This window comes from Myotis davidii, unplaced genomic scaffold (genome assembly GCF_000327345.1).
Source record: "Myotis davidii unplaced genomic scaffold, ASM32734v1 scaffold204, whole genome shotgun sequence".
In the NCBI taxonomy this organism is placed as follows: Eukaryota; Metazoa; Chordata; class Mammalia; order Chiroptera; family Vespertilionidae; genus Myotis; species Myotis davidii.
Window position 1 is genome coordinate 3,943,927 of NW_006299715.1, and position 26,379 is coordinate 3,970,305.

A 26,379-nucleotide genomic window follows, 5' to 3' on the forward strand; every position below is an offset into this window, starting at 1 on the left:
TTTTAGGAAAAATGGGGATAGTCATGCCTTTTTAGTGGAGTCGGGAGGATTGGCTGAAATAGAGTTGGTTGTTGGGTTCATGGTAAGTGCTCAGCCTGTGGAAGCCACTGCCCTTCCATTGGGCCACCTCCAGGGGCACAGGCGGCCCTTCCCTTCTCATGGGTGTGCCCTCAGTGGCACAGTGCCCCATACTGAAAAGCACTCCTGCATCTGCCCAATGCAGTGGGCAGGGAAAAAAACAGACTTTATCCAAGGTGGCACAGGTTTTCTAATTCCACTCCATGTGGAGCTTGGGCGATAAACCCAGTTCAGTGCTTCTCACAACTGTGGACAGACTTCTCCGCCCGAGCTCAGAAACAGCTAGACTCACTGCATTGGTCGTTAACACAGTTTATTATTGGCACAATTATCAGTAAAGCATACATAAAATACAGCTGTTTTATAACACACGGAGCCACTGTGTCTTTACATGTGTAGAGGAACATATTAATATGCAAATGGAAAAATTAGTTCTCTTATAAAGTTTCACATAAATACACTGGCATTGCCCCCAAAGAAAAAAAAAATCCCCATAAAAGAACCAGGCGAGGGCTTTACAAATTATTATACAAGCAATATATGATGAAAAGAAACAACGGTCAACTCAGATACAATAAAAAACACAAAGGAGTTTCAGATTTATTAAACTGCACACAAAAGGAATGGATTACATGGCTTGAAAATATTTGGATCAACAGCAATTTTACAAATGCATAAATTCTCAAGGGGCCAAGGGTCGCTCTTTCATAAAAACCTGCCGTGGTGACTTTGATGACAAAAAGACATTTCTTGTTTCAGCACTTGGGCTCCATTGCACCAACGTGGGCTCAATTGCACTGACGTGGGCTGGAGAACCAATTGACATTAGCTCACCCATAAATTACCCTGCTGGGCCCTCTTGGCTGTTACCCAATGAAAGAAAAGGTGAAGAAAAAAAGCCAAAAAGGTACATTTAAATAATTTTCCCAAAGTGGATATTTTTCTTTTCTTTTTTTTTTTACTGAAACAAGAAACTCTCAGATGCAAGTCAAAAAGCAGAAAATATTTTACAATAGTAAAAAGTCACCTGTCGTTAGGTTCGGCATACAACGGGATCCCGAGCACTGAGGGCATATTGAGGAGGTGGCCTTCGTCTGATGCAGGGGAAAGGAAATGGACAAACACGTGGTGAACACCGTGTCAGGAGAAGCGTTAGCGTCTGCTCTTGTTTTAAGTACGATCAGTGCCAGTATCTATGTTACCTGTGAAGGCCTCCGGGGGAGGGTCATGGAAGTTTATTTGGAATGATCCTCTCAGTTAAAAAAGAAACAAAAAATAAAAGTGAAAGAAAGAAACTCAGATCATTGGGGTTTAGAAATAGGTATTGGTGTGAAAAAGTTTTTTATGTCTCCTCCTTTCTCTCCTGTGAATAGTGATCTGAAATAGTGAGTGTCACCCACGGGCCTATTGACGGTGGATCCAGTGCCGGTCAGGTCAGCCTTACTGGGAAGCCTGGGACGGGGGGTTTTCTGATTTGGTCTCTTGAGTGCCGGGAGGTTTACTGTTCCACGGGCTGCTGTTTCCCAGGGCGGGTGAATTGTTGAAGTCTTCCTCGTCGTCCATGCCGTTGGCCGCATCATACTGCGTGTTTTCTAATCTAGTGATTAGCCTTTCGTCCTCGTCCCCAAACTCACCTCCCATCAGAGTTGGCTCTCCTACCACCATCACATCCTGTGAACAGCAGCTGACATTATTACAGGGAAACCTTGGGAGAGAGAAGCTCAGCCTAAAACACTAGTGGGAGGAGCTGGGGGACCTGGGACAGACACACTTGTGGACTGTACACGGGGTCAAGTCTCAATGTCGGGGGGGCCGAGGTGCATATCTGATTTCTACAGGAAATAAACATCGCCTCCTGACGTGTAACAACCACGCGAGTTTATGTCCTTAGTGCGCAGCCTGACACCGGAGAGCGAGCAATGCTAGCAATCTGCAGAAATAAAAAAATGGATTTTTCAAAATTAAAAAAATCCACGCTTTTAACTTGCTGACACTGGGGACTTTTGAGAGGGCTGAGGAACCTTCTGCTGGGTCAGTACCTCCGAAAATCCGCCACTTCCACTTAGGGCCTCTGAAGAAGGCCTTTTGGAAACTAGGCGGGAACATGGGTCGGATGCGATTCTGCCATATTCACCCAACCCATTCCTAATGGCATTTTCTCTGTCCTGAGGACTGTATATGTTTTAACTGAAGACGGAATCTCTCTTTTCTCTACTCAGCCAGGCCCTTTTAATGCAGCCAATATCCTTGACATTCTGCTACTTAATTATGGTAATTAATTTAGGTAAAGTTTTCGATAAAAACAATGTTCACACTGATTTGACAATTTGCATAGCTAATTAAGTCATTAGCAAAAACCTGCTGATTGCCAACAAGCCCAGAATTTACCATCTGTTATTTCATGGTGCCTGTCACCTATCCCCACACAGGCAACTCTGCCACCATTCTGGGCAGTGAAGAGAACCACTCTGTCCAGCTGGTGCCATACAAGGAAGATGAAGAGTGCTAATTACAATTACACTGATGAAGCTGGTCATCATCAGAAATGGAAGCGTGCAAGAAGACGCCATCAAATCACTCCTTTAAGCACAAATTGTCCTTCCATGCAGACAAGGGAGCCACCTACTGTAGCCAGGAGCATCAGGGAGGCCACTGCTGGAGAGGCACGAGGGTGGGGAGAAGGGCACATGCACAGGGCACAGTTCCAGCCTCTTTGTTCAAAGGGGACCCTATGGGGCTGGTGGGCGACCTGGGCATGGGACAGGACACCTGCCAGGGGGAGACTGCTGGCCAGGCTCTGAGCAATAGTCTCCTTAAAAGTGCAGTGACTCCAGCTGCTCTCAGCTTCCGAGAGGCCAGGAAAGGCAGGACTGGGCCAGATGCTTTTGAGATGTAAGTGTGCATTCCCTGAGAGGGACAGGGAGGCCTAGTTGATGAACTGCCTTGACAACTGGGCAACATTTCTCTTCACTGGAGCAAGAGAGGGCTTTCCTGGGTAGGGTAGTAGAATACTGCCGATCAGTCCAGGGGAAGGTCCAGAGGGCGCTCAGATTGTTGAAGATGCCAATGAAACAAATCCCTTAATTGCCCCTGGATTATTTTGGAATGGAAAATCTTGTTTGATTGATGGGTTGACTGCCCCAGAACTATGGGGAGATAATCAATAGGCTTCCAAACTGTGTTTTCTGGCTAATCACTCTCATGCTTTGATAAAAATGATTTTAAAGAGGAATGTCTCAGATGAAGTAAATGTCTAAAGGATACACTGGGTACACACAGCCATGTGGATTCTGGCAGGATAATCAGATGTGTGCTTCCAGGGACATACTTATGACACGATAGCAACATGTTAGGAGACTCAGGAGGACTCTTGCGGCGGGACCCAAAAGACACAGAGTGTGATTGGCAAGAAAGCTGATATGGTTTTGGATGACAAGTGGCCTCCTCAGAGGCGACAACATTATCTGGTTAGTCAGGCAGCTGCCGGATGACCCACTGATGGTGTTCAGGATAAAAAGATGCCACTTAGTTACAGGCAATTAGGAAAAGGCACGTATGATCAGGAAAATGGTAGGTGGAAAGAACAGGGCAAGACCAGGCAGAGAATGAAACAAGGGGTAACCTCATTTCATGACTTAACATGCAGCACGCTTTGAAGAGTTTGCAAAATGCATGTGTGAGGTGTCACCGGGCAGGAGAAAAAGGTTAAGACCCACCTCATGGGTGTGCATTAGTATTGTGAGTGTGAGGTTATCAGGAGAGGCTGGGGGAGTGTGAGGAGGTAAGTAAGCATACCTGGAAAAGCAGAGAAGAATAAGAAGCCAAGTTCAACGTGATATTAGGGAAAAAGTTCCCAACACTCCAGATGCCTTCATTGTAACTGAAAATAACAGCCACTCAAGAAAAAGTACTATGAAAATAGTGATTTGAATCACTTGAAATGGGGCTGATATAGGCGTGTCATATGTTTGGTGGATCTCTGTTCTAAGAACAGCTGGAAAAGATGCCCGGCCACAGATATTTTCAAGCGGTCTCAATGTCAGAGAGATGCCGCTGCTGCCTTACTGATTGTAAGAAATAGCCTTAGCCAGATACATAATCACGTGTGTGTGTGTGTGTGTGTGTGTGTGTGTGTGTGTGATTAATAGATGGCAAGCTCTAGAAGAGGCCACTTAGGCACACGTCTCACCCTGGTTTCTCTAAACCTCTAGATGAGGCTAGTGGTTCTCTACTCAAGCCATCCTGATGAGTTATCCTCACGCAAAGTGAACGGAGACATAAGGCATGTTCCAGGCGGCCTCAAACTAGGGGATGTTGGCATCATTTTCCCCACCCTCCACATCTTTAAAAATCCCCCCCGACATTCAACAAGAGTTGCATTTCCTTCCCATCTCTGCTATCTGTGTGTCCCCAGGAGGCAAAACTGGTCCAGCTGAGAGTAACCCATATGCCCTCGGCTCCCCATGAGGCAGACCTCTGCTCCTCGTCGGAGGCCTGGAGGTGCCACCAGCTTTTGCCCACGTCACATCTTCTCACTAATCAATCCCCCGTGCAAGGACCACCAACCTCTGAGGAGGACTGGAAGTGACTCCTTTCAGGGCCCCTCAATGCTTCTCCTTAAATTGGCCAGAAGGGGTCACTGCTGTTGAATGACACAGGTCTCCATCCCTCCCAGGGTTGAGGCTGCAGTTCGGGATGGCTCCTAGCCCCTGCTCATGGAGTGAGAAGCAGAATCCAAGGATTAAACCCTAGTCCTCGCCAGACACGCCCGCTGCTGCCGCAGCAGCCACGTGGACCACGGCTGTGGTCGTGGTGCCACACCGAATCTGTTCGTGACTTTGGATGAGGCTGCCACGTCTGCAGATTGTGTTTCTAAGCAGTAAAACTGTTGGTGATTTGGTAGACAGGGTTACGAGATGTGGTCACTACAAGCCAGTGCTCATCATTTAACATCTATTCAATTGGAGTACACATGGAAGTTTGCATCTTTTCCTAACCTGGTTGCCTCCCCTGCCTCTTGTGCCTGTCTGTAAGTTTTACATAATTAAAACATCTTTAATTGCATAGTGTGGGGATAGTGCTGAAATTCTATCCTCACTTTCCAACACGTGCATTGTTCTCACAAAGCTCAGAGGGTCTCAACTCATTAAAAATCCTCTGGACACTGGTATCTTCCACTAAGATCCATTTGTTGATTGGAAGACAGGAAGGAGCATGGTGGAGCGAAATAAACCAAGAGCTCTTTAAAGTAAAATCAAAATGATTCTAGACCAGGCCAGGTTTGTCAAAATGCACATGTATGTTGCTGCTCTGTAGCCTAATGGATGGTCCACCAAACCCAGCCCAGGCTTCAGAATCCTCACTCCTGTGCCCTGTGAGCTAACACCAGGAGACAGAGCAGGGGAGAGGGAACCTCTTGGCCATCCCTCGGTTAGATGTTGAGTTCTTTAATGACAGGACCATTTTTGTTTGCTTGTTTGTTTTTTAATCTTGGTATTGTCAATAGTATAGTGTGGGGCACACAGTAGGAACTCAGATATTATTTTTTGAACTGATCTGAATTCTTGCCTTTTCATTTATTAGAGGAAACTAACAAATATTGGTTTCTAAAACCCTAGTACTAGGTGAATAAATTAACTACTTATGCGGATATTTGATTTATTTATACCCGGCCATTTTCCAATTAAACCCGGAGTGGGAATAGCTTATTGGTACCTTCATAAAAAGACTCTGCTTTTCTCCTTTGATATTTTCTCCTCTGACTCTTTAGGTGGCGATAGCTCACCTCAAAGTCCAGAGGTAACTCTGGCATTACTTAAGGACTCTGGTCTTAAAACTGAAACAGTACTTTCCCCACAGGCTAGCCACTCTCTCCATGACCCTTTCCTTCTAAAAAATACAAACCACACCCTCTGTTTGTGGATGATGGCAGGGTCCCAGCCCCCAGGTAATTCTCAGGTAGAGATGGGCTTGGTTTCAGCCCAAGAGAACTGACCGATGGAAGGTGAGTAAGAATGAGTGGGGGACAAGTTTGAAGGACACATTTAGAAGCAGAGAATCATGGTGAAAGAACGGTATATTCTCTCCTCGAGAGAGATGGAGCACAATCAGGACACGAAGTGTGAGGACAGCAGACCAGAAGGGAGAGTGGGGGAGCGAGAAAAAGGGGAAGGGGAACTCCTATTGGTTGAGGGAAGTAGTAAGAGATGGGGAACGTTTCCGCAGACATGGAGTCCAGAGGATGTCTGTCAAGCACTAGGAAAGTGTTGGGACTCATCTGACAGTCAAACCCCCGCCGAGGGTGATGTGGCACAGGTGGCAGAGGACAGCCCACACAGAACCTGGGGGTGGTGAAGAGACAGCACATGCATAAAGGAACATATAAATTTAACGGCGATAAATGATCTCAGACTACCAGGCTGAGCAATTCAGAAGAAATTAGGCAGAAGGGACAGAACTGGGAAAGAAATGAGAGAAGATGGAGAAGGGTCCTGTACAGCTTGTACGATTTGGGAATGCCCCTCAGCGATCAGCTTTGGTGTTCAAAGAAGCCCCCTTCCAAGTGGCCCATTTCCCTTGTCAAGACCCAGAAACGAAAGACAGGGGTCTACAGGTCAAGGGAGTGGAGGCCAAACCAGGGACTGACCCTTCCTTGGGCTAGGGAAATGGGTAAAGTGAAATCCACTCCACTGCACTTTCTGTGGCTGCGTTAATTACCAAGGTCTCAGAATGAGAGGGGCGCCCATGTCGGGGAGGCCCAGTCAAATTACAACAAGAAGCCTGAGCGCCAGGGGCTGCTTTCCAGGGCAGCACAGGGTCTCCGGTGATGGTGCCAGGAGCCCCTTACACACCACCAGGCACGCCTGCTAAGTGATATTTTAATTAAACCTTAAGTGACATATCTCCTGTCTGTGATTCTGACGGTTTTTTAATTCAGGTCCCATTGCAGCACAGACTCTTAATGTTCCTTTCCAATTCCCAGTCTGCAGGGGAAGGTTTCCAGGCTAGACTTCCTCCCTCCCATCCCAAACCCAGTCCTGCCTCCCCTCCCCCATCCCAGCCTGCCCAGGATGTATTAGCAGCTAAAAGAGACTTGAACCTGGGCCCCTGGACTTGGAAGACAGGCAAAGGCAGGATTTCAGGCCTAAAAGGAAAGCGAGACTTACAGGTACCTGACTGGACAGACTCAGGTTGGCGGCCGGCGTCTTCTTCTTGCTCCCAGTGCTGTTGGTGGTGTTCCCAGCGCTACTGTTGGACGTGCTGCTGGTGGAGTTTTTCCTTTTTCTCCGCTTTGTTGTCGGTTGCCGTGTGGGTTCTGCTGCAATATGGAAAAATGGAAGGAGAATCAAGTCCAGGGCAACCATCAGACCCTGTCCCTCTGCAGCTGTTTTTATAAATGGAAAAGGGTTGAGTCTCTACATTTTTGTCCATTTCTTTTAACTTTACAAAAAGTGAAGGGAGTCAGCTGTTGGCTGATTTTTAGCATGAGATCTGTACAACTTCTCTGTAGCTAGATAAAATGACTTGTATCTAATTGTTACTTCTAATTTTATATATGCCTTTAATCTAGTAATATATTTTAGGGGTGAGCTACAAATATTCCTTTCATAGTTGAATTAAAAAGATTATTACCATTACAAAACTGGGGAAAACATTTTTTCCCTCTGGTTAACCTTTTCTTTATAACAAAAGGAGGGTTCTGGGATCACAAAGGCGACTCCAAGGTGTAAAAGTAGAAACTTAGTTATACTAGTGAGCCAGTGTGTGACAGCAGCACCTACTGGCCAAGTGTTATATTGCAGCTCAGCTCTATTACACCTTGAAATGTTCAACTGAAAAAAAGAGGAAGTGCCAGTTCTATTAGCCATGAATGCAAAACTGAGGGAGTCCCAAGTTAGTAAGGTTCCCAAGTTCCATGGATTAGACCCTGATATTTAAAGGATGCTACTAATTTCAAAATTTCTGAAAAACATAACAAAACACAATTTAGTATGATATAGGTAGCATATTAATGAAGGGAAGCTAGACCTTTTGAAGAAGGCCTATTTAGAAATAGAAATATTTTACACCTGAAGGATGAGTAGCATCTTAATGAAAATATAGGGACTCATGGTAATGTGTGGTAAGAGGAATATTATTTATTCATTTATTATGTACTGAGCATTACTCAGTGTTTCCATATTTATTTTCTATTTTTAATGTTTACTATGTCAAAACTATTTTATATTCATAACACTTCATATTAACTAGGTAATAGTATAATCTTTGTCTTGTAAATGAGAATTTTTTGAAAGCCTTTTCTAGGCAGTGACTAAATAAGTTGGAAATGGCAGGTGAGAGCATCCTTTTTGCTAACCCTACTACAGACTCAACTCTGATGGAGAGAAGATAAGCCTGAGCCATACTGAACCCAAATGCCTTGTAGCATTTTCTGATGGATGATGGGGGGGACCTCCTTTAAGGCTCATTGCAAAGATGATTTAGTCTACCAAGTTATTCATGATTTTTGATGAAGAAAAGGATTATGGTCCTAATTATATACCATTTTTCTTTCATAAATATTTTGTATCTTATATTCAGATATTTTCATCAAAGGGCCCAAATATTTATTTATAGAGAGCTATGGGTGCTTTTTCTGAAGGTTATGAAAACAAGGGAATAGAATTGATCATGGGGTAGAGAAGAGACGAGTAGCATATTCTAAAGTCAAGCAAATATCGAGGTTTCCCCTGACAAGCATCTTTTACTTTTGACCTCAAGAACTGAAATCTGATACTTTAAAAATATCTTTATTTTCTTCACAAAATTTGGAGGAAATATAATTTAGTAACAGAGTCATGGACTTGGGAGACATAAAACCTATTATGACACAGGCCTCCTTCATTGATTAATTATGAAAATGATTTTGGCAAAATTACATGCCAGATCCCGTTATATACAATGGGAATAACAATAAATACCTCATAAGGTTATAAGGTGAGGATTCAGTGGAAGGTCTGTGAGGGCTGGGACTAGGACTTTTATTCAGTGTTGTGACCCCAGTCGTTGAAGCAATGCCTGGCACCTAGTAGGGGCTCAATAAAAAATCCTATATAATAAATGGTTAATATGCAAATAGACCAAATTGCAGAATGACCAGTCGCTATAATGTGCACTGATCACCAGACGCTCAATGCAGGAGCTGCCCCCTGGTGGCCAGTGAGCTCCCACAGGGGGAGTGCCACTCAGCCAGAAGCCAGGCTCACAGCTGACGAGCACAGCAGTGGTGGTGGGAGCCTCTCCCACCTCTGCAGCAGCGCTAAGTACCTCTCGGAGGACATCCCACGAAGGGTCTCAGACTGCAAGAGGGCACAGGCCAGGCTGAGGGACACCCCCCACCCCCCTCAGGGCACGAATGTCATGCACTGGGCGTCTAGTTGTTGAATAAATGACTGAATTAATGTATAATATAGAGGTATATAATCATATATTGGAAAATATAGATGCTCAAAACATTAAGTGAGTGGATTTTTTTTCATAAAGGCTTATTAATATTGAAAGAAAAAATGAGGCCAATTGAAGCCCATGCTATATATTAAAAACTTAATGTTCTAGCTTGGCCAGTGTGTCTCAGTGGTTGAGTGTTGACCTATGAGGAAGTCACAGTTCAATTCCCAGTCAGGGCACATGCATGGGTTGCAGGCTCGATATCCAGTGTGGGGTGTGCAAGAGGCAGCCAATCAGTGATTCTCTCATCATTGATATTTCTATTTCTCTCTCCCTCTCCCTTTCTCTCTGAAGTCAATAAAAATATATTTTAAAAAATTAATGTTCTAAATCTGTAAAATTCCCCAAGATGGGAATGCAACTATTCTTTGTAAAATAATGCTCGTTTTCTTGGCTTCCTAAATATGTACATAGTTATATCTATGTTAATTTTATCTAAAACCCTTGGCCAATTACCAATGGAAGCTGACCATTATATTTTGTGATTCAGAAACCTATATGCCTTGTGTTAATAATTATTCTTTAAAAATAATCTTTAGCGAATGGAAACATTTTGCTTTTATAATTAATGAGGCTGAACACATGCCTGGGAGTGAAAATGTATCAGATAGAAAGACAATGAATGCTGACTTGAAGCAGTAATTTCAGAACCCTAGAAGGAGACTCTATTATCTCCACTGCATTCTAGGGCTGTGAGGCGAATGGACTCTTTCATGTATTCTCTCCATGGTCAGAGTACCCTTAAACCAGAAAAATATTTCCTTCTTTCTCTTCTTCCTTCCTCCCTCCTTTTCTTCCTCCCTCCATTTTTATAATATATTTTTATTGATTGCAGAGCAGAAGGGAGAGGGAGAGAGAGATAGAAACATCAATGATGAAAGAGAATCATGGATCGGCTGCCTCCTGCACGCCCCACACTGGGGATCAAGCCAGCAACCAAGGCATGTACCCTGACAAGGAATCAAACTGTGACCTCCTGGTTTCATAGGTTGACACTCGAGCACTGAGCCATGCTGGCCGGGCCTCCCTCCATTTTTTATAATTTCTGCCATTTCATTAAAAACTACCAGCATAACAGTAGGCCATGAGAAGCCCACAGTCTTATCCAGTGGAACAACTACTGAATTGAGAGCCAGGAACCCTGGGATCTGATTTCAGTGTTGCCAAAGATCTTAGTAACATTAAATAAATCAGTTTACCTCTCTGGGTCTCAGGTCCTAGTCTGGCAAATGAGCAGATAGTGGACGACTCCTATGTATGTTTGTCCTTCACCCATTTATTGTGTCTAAGTCCAAAATCATGGTCGGAATATCCCAAGTAAACTCCTTCTCCTGATAAATGTACAATCACTTCCTTCCTTTTCACATCTCCTCTCCCCCAGCAGAAGCCACAGAAAATGCAGTTAGCGGGAGAACGAAGAACGAGGTCGTACCTGGCGGAGCCACCATCCGCTGCCACTTCTGGAACAGGCAGGTCTTCAGGCAGTCTCGTGGACTGAGGTTGTAAGTTTTGTGTCTCGACATCAGTTCCTGCATTGGCTCCAGTATTACACACAACTGCAAGAAGTTCAAAGGCGTGGGCATTTCACTACTTGATAGTATTATTAGCAATAAATAATGTGAGCAGCTGGAATCAATTAGGAAGCTTAAGGGTACTTTTCTTCCTCTGGTTTTGATTCTCTATACAAGTTTGGGGGAAAAGAAATATTACCAACATCTGATGAAACCCACTTAATTTACTATCATTTACAATGTCACATCATAGCTGAATGTGATTCACACACACACACACACACACACACACACACACACACACACAGTCTGTCCAGACAGTTGGGCGGATATATGCAACTCTGTTCTGAAATCAAGTGATCCTGTTAAAGAAAAAAGCTCTCTGCCTCCCAGCACAGCAGGCTCAAATTTCTACTCGGTTGCTGTCCCTGTTTGTAAAACCACCCACTGCGAGTTACAATGCGAGTTTATGGAGATGAGGTGGCAGTGAAAGCCATCTTTGAAATTTGAAAGAACACAATGGCAACTACAGATCCTGTTTTTGATCCCAATCCTTACAAAGGCCCCTGATGAGCACTAATTTTTTTATGCACTCATTTGTATTTCACACATGATGATAATGGCAGTAACATATTCTGGCATTTGTTCAGGGTGGCAGCTTTCTCGGTGGTTCTGCATGCGTGGTCCCCTTTGGTTACATTTATTCAGCTTTCCTTTAGTCCAAGATATCTGATGACAAAGATTAATGAGTGAAACAAGGAGGTAAATGCATTTCGGATTGCCTTGGACTTTCTGAATTCCTTCTCAGTTGGAAGCTTATCAGAATACCACTGCATTGCGCGTATCTAAGAGGAGAAAGACCGCAACTTGGAATGAGGCCTCCATGGCTGCTGAGATGGAGCGATACAAACATTGGCCATGTGCCTGCCCATGGGGAAGAACCATGTTTTATGAAAGACACACCTGCAATCTCCACCCTCATCAGCCCTCTCTGCCCCCTTCCCTTCTGCCGTTCTTCACCTTGAACACTGCCTTAGAGGCTCCGTTGCTTTATTTCTGCTGGGTCCCCTCTCCCTGGAGTTCTTCCCTTCCTCTTCCTGGTTAGCGCCCACTTCACCTTGATTATAAAGTTACTTCTTCCCCAGCCACTGACATTGGGACCAAACAGAGCGAAGGATTCCACAGTCACCTCTACAAACCAATCTAGGAATGGACTGTCCATCCAAGAAGGACCACTCCTAGATTCAGACAGGGTCAGACAAGGTTTGCATCTAATCTAGGAAAGTGGTCGGCAAACTGCGCCTCTCGAGCCACATGCGGCTCTGTGGCCCCTTGAGTGTGGCGCTTCCACAAAATACCGACTTCGGCGCATGGGCTATGAAGTTTCAATCGCACTGTACATGTGTGCCTGCATGTGGTATTTTGTGGAAGCGCCACACTCAAGGGGCCACAGAGCCGCATGTGGCTCGTGAGCCACAGTTTGCCGATCACGGATGTAGGAGAATAAGAAACACTTTCAGAGAAAGTCTAAGGACTGGGAAAACGTATTTTATTTTAATGAAAAAAACACACACAAAACAAAAACAAACCTTAAAAGGGTTTCTAAACCATTTCCTTTTAGTCTAGTCCCCATTCTTGAGAAATGAGCTGATGATGGATAGAAAGCTCCGGGGTGGAGTGGAACAAGCATGGACTGGGAAGCCGAGAGGTCTCAGTGTAGATTTTGACTCTGTCATTAGGTGTGTGTCTTTGGGTAAGCCACCCACTAGTGCTGGGTGTCAGTTTCACCTGCAAAACAACACCCATCTTGATGTTGTTGTGAGAATATGAGATAATATGTCCAACAAATAGTAGACATTATGATTATGTATTTGCAAGCACAGCACTGATTGCAAAACAAACTCCATTTATACTACTTAAGTCAAAGCATTCACTGAACTTCTTTCCAAGTGCCAGGCACTCTGTTAGGAGCTAGAGACACAATGATGAGACCAGCACAGTCCCTGTCCTTCAAATGTGCCAAGCTCCCTTCACAAGACGTAAGCCCGCTTAGAACAAACACTATCCAGTGTTTACAGGTCCCAAGACCTAGGAGCATCGGACATGCTAGGAAATGGGAGAGCCGCATTTATTGTGAGAACCCATGAGCTCACTATCTTTCTTTTTCCCAGAGCCTTTCCTCTCTGGGTTTTGGGAAACACTTTTTTTTTTTTTTTCAGATGCTAATCCCAAGGATTTATTCTTTCTCCTTTAATGTAAAAATATCTTTCCATCACTGTAACCCAGCCCAAAGGAATTGACATCTCTGAATACTAATCAGGAATCTCCAATCCTCTTCTCCCAGTGGAGGGACATATGTAGAGCCCTCAGTGTCCTGCTGTGGAGCTGGTGGCTTTGCTGGGCTGCGTGCTGTAGGTGGCAGAACTCACTCAGACAAGAGCCTGCCTTCTAGGGCAGCAGGCCAGGGCATCTTGGCAACAGCCAAGGCCTGGGGCATTATGAAATGAGATCAGGAAGGCGGCTGGGGGAGTGGGCTCACACAGTCACTAGCCAAGTTCTCCTGGAGCCAGGATTCCTGGTCTCCCTGAGGCCTCAGGTCTCCTTGAGAATCTGGTGAAGGCTCTGTGGCCCATCTTTCCAATTCTGTACAAAATATCTGCAGGTTTACAAACCCTCTTATACCTCCATCCATTGAGTCCAGGTAAAGAGAGTCCGTGGTTAGTGATAAACATGAACCAGGCAACAATATACATCATACGCTGCCCCCCACCCCCCAAAACACATATAAATGTAACTCAACCTAAAAACACAGGATTCTCTAATTTTGAAGAAAAATTTTATCTGCAAAGTTGGGCCTGCTGCAAAGTTCCCAGTGACCCAGTCCCTTTGCCTGAAAAGAAAGGCCATAGAGCATGTCACAGCCTCTATATCAGCCTCTGTGCACGGCTGCTGTTCAGTTCGGTCTCGTTCCGTGGTGGGTGGAGGATCAGAGGAGGAATCCACGGCACTGGGAACCAGCAAGCCCTGGTCTCTTGGATATGAAGACCCTGAATGTGCAGTCCCTGCCAAGTCTAGCTAGGAACCCACAAAAGCCATCGCTCATCTTGGCATAGCTCCAGCAGTGCCGTTCTGCAGACTTTGAGGGTTTGAGGCAGCCTTGCTCCCCCTATGCTTCTGATGCCCCATTTCCTGGGATTCTGGCCTCAGCGCTGACTCTTTGGGTGTGGACCAAAATCTGTAACCATAACAGTGACTTGCTGAGTGAGTGTGGATGGATAGATGGCTGGAGAATAGATATCTTGGCTAGATTAATAGCAAGGAGTCATTTGCTAATGGCAGACAAATTAGGCATTGTCCTGTGGGCTTAGAGGTAATGAATTTGTCCACTTGATAAATAATTGATTGTCTCCTCTGTGCGGAATGCTTTGCACAAATGCACATGTATATACACAATTACTACATGTCCTGGGTAGGCGTGGAGATCTTAGCTCAGTCCCAGGGTGCCTGCCTTTTCATAGTAACAAAGGGCCTAGCAAAAGGAGATGGACAGTTTTGTGTTGCTTTATTTTTAGCTGACAGTTCTCCTGGAGACATTGGCCTCTCCTTAGCTATACACTCATACTGGTTCTTCTGGCTCATCTCCTTGCCCAAACCTAAGAATTGCTAGTGCCTGTCAGAGTTGGTTCTGGCCAAAAAGTGATGCCCTGGGCTTGGCATTTGGCTAAATCCCAAACCTAGGTCTTGTCTACCACCAAGATTTTAATTCCATCTTTTTGGAGTGATGGATTACATCCCCTGAGCTTGAGCTGCCCTGCCTACTCTTTATATGTGGGCTCACCCAGGATTACTGTCAGTACCAGCTCGAGCTCATGTTGTTCTTCTTGCCTAGAAGACCCTCCCTCCTTCTTGGTCATCTTAGCCAAGGGTTGGCAAGGAATGGCCTGTGAGCCAGGTATGGCCATGCTAATGTAATAGCTGTTTTTTGTTATAACCCCAGACATACATAGTTGCTACAGAGTCCTTGTGGCCCACAAACCCTAAAATATTTACTATCTGGCCATTCACAGAAAGGTTGTTGGCCTCTGTCGTAAACCAATGCTGCTCAAATGAGGTGGTTTGAAAACTATCTGCTATATTTCCATGGCAAGGTGAGGAGTTTGAGGCAGAATGTGATCACTGCTTCATCCATTGAGAAAGTCTTGCGCAAAAATAAATAAATAAGTAAATATTTAAAAAACTGTCTTATGAACTAAACAATGTGTTCAGCAATGTAGTTGATTTCTATTCCAGAGCAAGTCTGCAAACCACATTTGAGTCTCATCAATCTGACCATGAAGGTATTCCAAGGTCCAACTCAAATCTCACATCTGTCTCTGACCTTTCCTGCCCACAGGGGTCTCTTACTTCTATAGTGCTTATTATTAAACTACGTACATTCCTATGTTTTCACTGGCATTGGGAATTTTCCTTTCTTGTGGATTTGTTTCATCTCCTTATATATAGCAAGTCATATTTACATTTCTCTCCATTTTATTTAACACAGTATTAGGCATACTCAAATATTTGTTGAGTCATAACTTAATAATCACTATATCTGCCCCTGTAGTATGTACCTGACATATTATATCATTAGCCCTCACCACCTCCTGACTCATTTTTATAGGTGAGGAAACAGGCGCAAAGCCATTAAGTCATCTAGAGCTGATATTAAAGAGTGTGATTCTTATAATGTATCCAAGGTTATGCAGCCATTTGAAGGGCAGAGAAGAGGTTCACAGTCAAGTCTGCCTGATTCTAATTCTGTGCTCTTAACTCCTGACTGCTCTGTTGTCTAACTCTCTAAACCCTAGTGGTTAAATGGTTGCTGAGCCCAGCCAGTGTGGCTCAGTGGTTGAGTGTCGACCTATGGACCAGAAGATCATGGTTCAATTCCCCGTCAGGCACACACTTGGGTTGCAGGCTCACTCCCCAGTAGGGGGTGTGTAGGAGGCAGCTGATCAATGATTCTGTCTCATCATTGATGTTTTATCTCTCTCTCCCTCTAAAATCAATAAAAATATGTATTAAAAAAGGGCTCCTAAGATGACAAATTCAAAGACTTTCACTGTCTTTGTATTGCTCCTTGTGTGGTATTGATATGTACACAGAGAGGCGTGTCCTTGGCTAAGATTTTTGACCTCTCTGAATATCAGTGTCCTCATCTGTAAAATGGAGATAATGATACTTATCTTTGATGGTTTAATAGCACAGGTAAATCCTTAATGCAATGTCTGGAAGAAGGTCAGTGCTCAGATGACGGAATTTGGTACTATGATAAGTACTGGCTGTATCAATGACCCAGCCCTACTGAGCAGGACATCAATGTGTGATGTGATTGGTGAGCTACTTTAGGAAGTAAGTCACTTGGTCTCCCTCACACTTAGGGGGTCACTAAATATAATGCTCCAAGAGATGGTAATCAGGCCAATGATACAGACCATTTTAGTAGTTAATATCTCTGATAATATCCATTCTTAGAATTCAGTGATAAATACACATATTTAAATCCACAAATCACAGTTATTTTCTTTTTTAGTTTTTCAGGCAACTTACTCCTATGGCTAAATATGAATTAGGAAAAAAATCAGAAGGTAAGAGTGATTAAAGAACCAAGCTCTTATTTAAGGATGGAGTGTCTTCTCATTAAGAAACACATCACAAAAAAAGATCTTATATTAAAACAATGGAACAATAGCACATGGAATCTAAAAGGAAAACAAATTACATCACGGGGATAAACCCACCTAGAACCGGATAACAATGAATGACAAGAGGAAAACCCACTCTGCCTGGGAGGATGTGATGGAAATGCTTTCCCTTAGAAGCCATGCAATTCCTACACAGGAGATGATGATTTTGGGTTTATTTCCTGATAGGATTAAAGGCAGATTGGTTGTCAAATTCAAAACATCCTCTTTTTTTATCTGAAGATTCAACCAGGGAGCCTTTGCCTTCTCTCAATTGTTTTGCAAATTGATTTGTTGGGAAAGTTATCGCATCCGACCCAGGGAGAGGAGAGATACCATCCTCCTTTAAGAGCAAGCAGGCCCTGCATGCGCATTTCAATATCTATCACTTGATCTCACATTTTGAGGCTGCCAGGAAGGACACCTATACAGGACCAGTGAGGTCACTGGCTGCTTTTCTGATCCACGGGGGGACCCCATCAGACTAGCTAAGTTCAGGGTTTCTGCTGCAACAGCCAGGCCCACAAAGAGATAGTTCTGGGCTTCTGATGTTCATTCTCTTTCCTTCGGACTCCATGGACTTAATTCCCTTCCACAGTGCTCTGGTTACTGCGAAGTTGCTCTTGGATCCCTCTTCCCAGCTCTGTATTGTAGGGGACAGACTCTTCCCCCTCTACACTATTCCCCAACTGTTTTTGTCAGCTGGTTTTGGGCAATGTTTGGGCAGCTGGAGGCACTAGGAAGACTGAAGGAAAGGAAGTTGAGTTAGTTTTCTAGGACTGCCAAAGCAAAATATGATAAATCGGGTGTCCTGAAACAACAGAAATGTATTCTCTCTCAGTTCTGGAGGCTAGATGTCTGAAATCAAGGTGCTGCAGGGCTGTACTCCCCTGAAGGTTTTAAGAAAGAGTCCTTCCTTGCCTCTTCCAGCTCCTGGTGGCTCCAGCTGTCTTTGGAATTCCTTGGCTTGTAGCCTCATGATTCTATCTTCACAAGGCCTTTTTCCCTGTGTCTCTGTATCCTCACTTCTTCTTGTAAAGATACTAGTCCTTGAATTTCCAAATAAGTTCACATCCTCAATTTTCAGGCGAACGTGAAATTTTGAGGGACACTAGTCAACCTAATACATGGGGAAAGAAATAAGTAAGGACATTCTTGTCCTCTCTGTGGTTCAGATGTCTTTGCAGATCCACTATGGTCCCATTTTCTAGCAGGTGGTCTTTCCCCCGGGAGTGGTAGTTGAGACTCTTAGGACTGCCTCATCTTCCCCTGGTTGCTTTTCTAGCTCCAACACTTTTACAAGTACTTTGCCATATTAAATTTCCTGTGCTCAATTACCTGGTGTGGGTTTTGTTTTCCTGGATGCACTCTGATTGAAACTCTGATTTATGAGACATTAGGCAACATCTAAAGTATTAAGGACTTTGGAGTCCATGTGATTCCATTGTAACTAGCTAGTTATTAATAATAGGAAGGAGCTAAAGGGGAAGCCAGACATTATAGGCATGTCATTCGGGCAGCTTCACCAGGAAGTTGCAACTTTGCACTCCCCAGGGAACCACTGGCCTATTCCCTGCAAAAAACACTGGGGGAAGGATCCAACGAAGGGTAGATAAATGCATGCTCACTAACTAGGGGTGACATAGGGAAGGTACTTGCTTGTCAGCCATACCTGGGAACAAAGATCATTGGCCACAATGGACAGGGCCACTGCAAGCCCATAAAAATTCGGGAATACATAATCCTCTAAACAAAGAAATTCTCTCTCTTGTTGCTCTTGTGCTCTTCGATCATTCTTAGCTTCCTTGCATTTGCCCGTGTTCCCTCCATAGCCATGTGGCCCTGCAGACCCCACATTCAATGGATTGATGGACTGCAGCAGAGAACACAAATTAAACTAGTCTAATGCTGGATTGGACTTGACTCCAACATGGAAAGGAAACTCTGGACACTGACTCTGATTTTAGCTCTGCTAAAGCCCCAGCTACACTTTTTCTATGACTGGGCAAAGGGAATCGGGACTTTGGAAACTCAGGGATTTGATTCCACAAAAATAAAAATCACTCATCCTCCCTTGCAAGTCTCAGAATTTTCTTTCTTGGAATATCCCAAGAATTCCACTCCCACTAGCAACCAGGGGAGATGAGGCCCTCTCCCCTCCACTAACACATTGAGGCATCATATGTAGTGGTGGCAAGCAAATTTAGCTTGTGTTCAGAGTCCAGCTACTTATGAACTGCCGGACCATGGGCAAATTACTCAATCTCTTGGTGTTTGAGTTTCTCCATCAGCAAAGTTGAGATATAATAGTACCTAACTAACTGGGTTGCTAGGAGAAACAAAAATCTGCTTACAGTATGTACCTAGGTCTTAACATATGGAAAGTACTTCCTACATACTTATTATGATGGGAGTGTAACCAAGCCCAGGGGCTGGGGCTTCATGGAAAACATTTCAAAACTCATCAGGAGACTCCTGTTAAAATGTTATGGCTGTTCTCTGTCTAAAACTTGGATTGTGGTGATATAATGGATATCTAAAATGTTTAGTCACTATGCCTTTCCTGTAAATAACTTGTTCTGACCACTGGACCATTGCCTCAAATACCCTATGCAGGTGTTCTATTGGAATCTCTGAGCTCCAGGGCACAGTAGCTGAAATGTTTCCAAAGGAAGGAGGAAACATCTGCCTGGAAATACCTCACAATCATAAATAAACATTTAAGGAGTTCTGTCTAAAACCTAAAATTTGCTATTGAGCAAATTTCAAATAAATTTTAGAAATTGACCAATTATTGTGCCTTTAGATGAGTCAGATGCTGAAAATGAAAGCTGGGGGTCAGAATTACTGAGTGGCCTATGACAGACACTGCTTTTTCACTGTAAGTCACTGTATGAGAACCCTGTGTGTTTTCTAGAGAAACAACCAATAGGATATGTATGTATGTGTTATAGAATTTTAAGAACTGGCTCACGTGACTGTATGTACTGTAGTGAGTCTGATATCCAGAGAGCTTTCATAGGGTGGAATCTCAGGCAGGACTTAATGCTTTAGTCTTGAAGCAGAATTCCCTCTTCTCTGTACATCTCAGTTTTGTGATTAAGATCTTTGACTGATTAGATGAAGCTTACCCAACAGTCATCTGTTTTACCTAAAGTCAATTGATTATAGATAATAACCACATCTACAGAATACCTTCACAGAAAAACTTAGATTAGCATTTGTTTAAATAACTGGTACAACAGCTATGGTGAACTGAACTGTAGCTCCCTCAGATTCAAACCCCAATGCGACTATATTTGTAGATAGCGTATGTAGGAGATAATTAAGGTCATGAATTCATAAGGGTAGGATCCTAATCTGATAGACTGGTAGCCTTGTAAGGGGAGGAAGAGGCATCAGAGATCTGTCTCTTTCTCTCCATATATGCACATGGTAGAAAGTTCATGTGAAGATATAGTGAGAAGGCAGCCATCCGCAAGCCAGGAAGAGAGCTTTCACCAGGAACCAAATCAACCTGTGCCTTGATTATAGACTTTCCAGCTGACTGTGAAAAATAAATGTTTGTTGTTTAAGCCGCCCAGTAATGGTATTTTGTTATAGCGGCCTGAGTGACTAAGACAAGAGCCTAGATAAATTGAAAGAGAACTATCATAGTATCCCCAATAGATTATAAAGAACTGAAGAGATAAGCTGTGTCATTTTATTTTATTTTTAATATTACTCAGAACCAGGCAATGGGTCTAATGTTTGTGAATGAATGTTTGAATACATGAATATGATAGAATGGAAACAAAACCAAATAGGTGAGTAGACATCAGAAAATGGGTCAGCTCTTGCATTTCCCACTTCATAATTGTAGTAACCTGGGTACTAGGGATGTGATGGTGAACAGGGCAGACACAGCCTTCTTGAAGCTGACTGTCTTGGTGGGGGACAGGTGATAAACAAGAATTTCAAATGGGCTGTGTATTACAAAGGAGAAGGGCAAGAGGTGACAGAAAACGTTGCCATGAGGAACTGATATTTAAATTGAGACCTAAAAGGATGACCTAGGAGACAGACAGATGAACAAGAAGATGGCTGGGACAAAGGTAGGGATGGACATCTTAGGCAGAGGGAATGCACATGTGATTGCAAGAGAGAATATAGCATCGGAAACTGCCACAGAGTAGGATTAGACAGCAAGCCACAGTGGAGAGGCAGGCAGTGGTCACTGGTCAAGGCCTCAGCTTCTGTCTCCCAGTAGAGCTGAGAGGTACAAGTGATGTAGGCAGAAGCACCCTATAGGATGAGCCCTCTGCTAACACCATTAGGAGAAACCCTGAATGGCGATCTGGTAAATATCATACAGTTTTTCTTTCATGTGTTTCCTGTGCACCAGAAAAGCATCATTGGCATCTTGTTGTGTTTAGCATCAATAGCCCAAAGACAAACACTGGCTGCTTAGAGACTCCAAGCAGGGGAGAACTCCCACCCCCACCCCCTCAATGACTGCTGTCAATCACATCACTGGGAGCCTTAGCACTGGTCCACACTGGTCCCAGTGGAAACAGGTAGCTTTTGTAATATGTTGGTTATTTTTCCGGGGAACTGAGAGACTGTGTACTTGCAGGAGTAACATTTAATCAGTTAACTGCCATGTGTTCAAAACGGAAACCATCCCCACATACCACGATATTTTGAATTTAATTAAAAAAATCAATTTGCAATGAATATTATAAAAGTAAATATATTACTTACAATCCGGGTGTTCTGGAATATTTTCAGCTGAAAATTCTCATGAAAAATGATTTTAAAGTTGGTCTGACGCTTATGGCATACAATGGGTTAAACACTAGCATTTACAAATGGGCCTTATAATCTTACTATTGTGAGTAAGGGACTTTGGATATGGTCCTTGGGAGCTGTCAGTGACAGTTTCCAAGGAACGTAGATGTTGCTGCAGCAGTTATAAATCCTCCTGAACATTAGCTGCGTGGTTATGCCTGCCTCCTGCCCTGGTGCAAACACCCACAGATTGAAGACAGCACTGTGTTCTGGGGTTCTGGCCAGCACCCCCAGGGCTGCTGTTTGGGAGCATTTCTGAGCTGTGGTCAGTGTGGGGATCTGGACTTCTCCTTTTGACTGGGCACCCAGCATGGGCCTGCACTTGGAATGCCTGCCTGCCTGCCTTCTGGGAGCTTCTGCCAGGCAACACTGGCCCTCCAGCTCCACAGTGACACACAGGAAGGACTGATTTCTCCCTGATGGAGTACTCAGCTGCTCAGTCCTCCCACAGCTCTATCCCAGCAGCTCCATCCCTGCATCCCTGTGCAACCTTATATCAGCAGCTGCTTCCCTTCCCGGGGATAGAAGTGAGATCCGATTGAAGCAGAAAGCAGGATTTATGTTGACAATGGCAATGCTTTATGAAAATGGAGTTGGCAGAGACTGGGATTGATCTATTCACTCACTCACTCACTCACTCAACTTGTCGCGTATTTATTGAATGTGTACTATGCACTCCATGTTAGCTCCAGGTACTGGGGATGCCGTGAAAAAAAAAAAATCACTTCTCTTATGGAACTACGTTCTGGTAAAGGAGAAAAAGAGAAGTGAATGAAATAACCACAGATATATATGTATACGTTAGTGATGAGTACCAAAGAGAAAAAAGAAAGCAGGGGAAGGAGATGTGAAATGTTGGGAGTTGAGGGGGTTGAAAGTCTGAATACTTTGGCTGACATCACTGTGTTAGGGAGAAGGATGGCTCTGCACAGATGGTGTCCTCATCCCTTGCATTTGTGACTGCCCAGTTATCTGGCAAAGAATTTAAAGCTGGAGTCAGCTGACCTGGAGTTAGAGAGATTGGTCGGGGTCACCCAGGTGGGTCCAGTGGAGTCACATGAGTCTTTAAAAGTGGAATGGGAATCAGAAAAGAGAGCCAGAAAGATGGCGGTTTGAGACGGACCTGGCCTGATGTTGCTGGCTTTGAGGCTGGGAGGCGGCCATGAGCCGAGGAATGTAGGTGGCCTCTGGAATTGGAAAAGGCATTGGAACAGATTCTCCCCTGCAGCCTCCAGCAAGGAGCGTAGCCCTGCTGACACCTTGGTTTTGACCCAGTGAGGTCCTTGTCAGACTTCTGACCTACTGTACAATAATAAGGTTGTGGTGTTTTAAGGCACTGAGTGTGTGGTAATTTCTCTAGTCAGCAATAGAAAACTAAAATAATCACCTACAAGGTGATACCCGAGTAAAAAGCTCTGGTAAGGTCATCGTATTTAGCAAATCAAAACACAGAAGGCCCAGTTACATTTAAATTTCATATAATAAATAATTTACTAAAGTAATTAGTAAATATATTCTGGCAAACCTAAGGAAGGGGAAGTTAGGAAGTGAGGCATTTGGGGGTAAAGCATTCCAGGCAGAAGCAAGAGCATTCTGAGCAGAGGGAACAGCAAGGGCAAAGGCCTGGGGGCTTTGAGAAACATCAAGGAGAGGAGAGTGGTTGGAATGGAGGGAATAAGAAGAGTAGGAGATGAAATCCAAGAGGCTATGAGAAACTGAAACATGAAGGTGATAAAGGGGATGCTGGACTTGGTCTGAGTGGGATGGGAAGTCATGGAGGTTTGGGGCAGAGGAGTGGCAATGTCTGGGGACTCCTGAGAATGGAGAGATGCCGACTGTTAGCAACTGAGGACAGAGTCTATTTATTTTTGCATTTTCCTGGGCCTAGCATGGAGGTAGGAATTCAAGCACACAAGTACTAAAAAGGCAGCAGGCCTTCTAATTGGTAGACCTCAATGCTGTGCCATCTGCTAGCAGAACCAGAAAGGTATGGGCAGATGCATGGTGGGAGGAGAGAAGATTTTAAGAGGAAAAACTGCTTCATGAAGAGAAATCTGAAGGCGGTAAGGTGATCTGTACATGATAGGGGGAAACAACAGCTGCAGGGGGACCTCATGCAGGCAAAGGCATTATGTACAAAGCCAAATTTTACTCTGGAACTCAGGTATTAGGGAACCTGGGAAAGATAGAGTCATGCCTACTATCTACTCCAGTTAATTCAGAGCACCATGTCTACTAGCAAATCAAGATCTGAGGAAGCCATGTGTCCACTCTTCAAAGACATCAAAGCTCCCTTGAAAAAGTTGCAGGAGGGACGAAAACTATGCTTATAAAGCTTGACTTTCAGGAGCTTGTTAATGAATCATTCACTACCCCTAATTGTGAGCAGGACTTGGTGTCTACTAGATACCTGGAAGTGGGCTCAGTGGCCTCCCTGGGTTTTCTCACCTATCCTCCCAGAGCCAGATAAGGAAAGAAGACCAGAGAGATTGGGTAACTGGTCCAAGGTCACACAGCTTTCAGGGACGTGTTAGCTTTGACTTCCTTGAACCTAGCCCCCAGACTGAGGCAGTTAAGCCCCCTATTAATTTTTATGTTCAGGGTGTGAACACATTTCTATCAGCCTGCATTATAACGAGCTGAATATATGTCTGCTCTCCTAATGAAAATGGGATCTTGATGGTGAGGTAGGGATTCCACCTTTCTATCATCAGATATTGGCACTTGTTAGGCAAGCAGAAAAGGAAATTAATGCCGAATGAATGAATGAGAGAAATGTCCTCTCTAAGCCTCCGCTGTAGATATTTCTTTTAAAAAATATTTTTATTGATTTCAGAGAGGAAGAGAGAGATAGAAACATCAATGTTGAGAGAGAATTATTGATCAGTTGCCCTGACTGGGAATTGAACCGTGACCTTCTGGTTCATAGATCGACACTCAACAACTAAGCCACTCTGGCCAGGTGGCTGTAGATACTTCAGTGCCAAAGGACTGACGAGGCCAGGCCACAGCTAGAGCGAGGCTTAATCCTTCATCCTCGGCAGAACCAAGTTCGGCACTGAGGAGCCTGTCCTTTGCTCATTTTCTCTGGGGCTACACAGACACTTGAACATGCAGTGCTTCTAATTTCATTGTGCTTGTTTTCCCACAGAGTATTAAAAGTCTGGAGAGCGATCACATTGTAGCCCTTTGTAAATTTCTTTTCTCCGTCAATCTATAGGTATCCACATGGGAAGCTATCCTTCCTTATCTTCCTCTGTGATTACCTCACTGTTTTCCTTTAATGCTCTGTGCCTCCCTGTGCCCTTGATGGAAGATGTGTATATGGTGTTAGAAAATTTGCTCCTGTTCTAACCATTAAGTTGATCCAAATGTGGGAGCTTCAGGCTCCTTTGTGATGCTCATGTGTGAGTGTTTAAAAGAGTTCTATGGTTGATATCTGCCTCACTTTGCCCTTTTGTGATGCTGAAATCCTTAGGTATGAGAAAGAATGGGTTCCTCAGGGCCTCTGAGATCAGTGAGGAACTTGGGGGAGCATCTTCGGTGAGTCGAATTGGCAGAAGTAACCTGAGCAGGAAAACACAACCACAAGGTGACTCTAGGCTACTACAAGTGAGTGACGCCTCAGATTCTCAAATTGTTGATAAAGCAGTAAGTAGATATCACAAGGCTCCCAAAATCATAGAACTGTGAAAGCTAGACCACTCTTGGACATGATTGCAGCAGTGGAGACCAGAACCGTGGTCTTCTCTCTCCTTGCTCAGGGTCTGTCTTCTCCATTGCATTGTGACACTTGGCAAGGTCTTCCCCTCTGGAACTGGACATTTCCTTTCCACTGGGTCCAGGGGTGGGCAAACTTTTTGACTCAAGGGCCACAATGGGTTCTTAAACTGGACCGGAGGGCCGGAACAAAAGCATGGATGGAGTGTTTGTGTGAACTAATATAAATTCAAAGTAAACATCATTACATAAAAGGGTACGGTCTTTTTTTTTTTTTTTTTTTAGTTTTATTCATTTCAAACGGGCAGGCGGTAGTTTGCCCATGGCTGGTCTAGTCCCAGTCCTCTTAGCTAGTTTTTGAAAATTTGTTGCAAGCTGTAGCTCTCCTATGGAATTCAGGACTTCCTGTTTGCAATGCTGCTAGGTTGGGTGGATCTTAGTTTGGTCACTTGTAGAAGGTAAGTATCCCAAGGGCACACTGTAAGTGAAGTCGATTCCCCACATACCCTAAGTCCTGAGCAGGAGCCAGTTCATTTCTGGTTCAAAACACATATTCATTTCGTATGAACATAGGCAAAGTGGGGACCATCCTCTATCGCCATTTTCCTGGGACTTTTTGCATGTGAGTGTTATTCACCTGAGCTAGCACAAGGAACCCTAACGATGCCACCCAGTACTTGGGAGGGCTGGCACACACCTGGTTGCTCTGCTACCCCATCTAAGCTTCACAGTAGCTCTAGGACTTCAGTATTATTATCCTTATTGTATAGATCAGCAACCTGAGGCTTAGAGAGATTGAGGTGACTCACCATTCATAAATGCTCTCATTTTATCTTCAAAATAACATATGGATTAAGATGGATGATCCCCATTGTCAGAGGTTACCACCCCATTTTTAGAGACACTAAGTGCCTTGTCCTCAGACCCATCACTAGAAAGTAATGGAGCCAGATTTGAGCATAACTCCTATTAATTCCATACTCAGAAAGGTGCTCAGCAAATAGCAGGTGCTCAATAAAGATCTACTG

At 44.1% G+C, this 26,379-nt stretch overlaps 1 protein-coding gene across 8 annotated transcripts in view; it reads right to left on the reverse strand.

The window, feature by feature from the left end:
- Nucleotides 1-374: 374 nt before the first annotated feature.
- Nucleotides 375-26,379, reverse strand: part of LDB2 (LIM domain binding 2) — a 331,993-nt gene continuing 305,988 nt past the window's right edge. Inside the window, exons 6-9 of one of the 8 annotated variants that reach the window (XM_006775841.2) lie at nucleotides 10,997-11,120; nucleotides 7,245-7,396; nucleotides 4,645-4,787; nucleotides 1,519-1,749 (exon numbers count right to left, since the gene is read on the reverse strand). In XM_006775841.2, the coding sequence (XP_006775904.1) occupies nucleotides 4,683-4,787; nucleotides 7,245-7,396; nucleotides 10,997-11,120 (381 nt within the window). In that variant the 3' untranslated portion in view covers nucleotides 1,519-1,749; nucleotides 4,645-4,682. Of the gene's footprint in view, nucleotides 2,009-4,644; nucleotides 4,788-7,244; nucleotides 7,397-10,996; nucleotides 11,121-26,379 lie in introns of all 8 variants that reach the window. The other 7 variants (XM_015571859.1, XM_006775842.2, XM_006775838.2 and 4 more) reach the window with 7 other exon arrangements.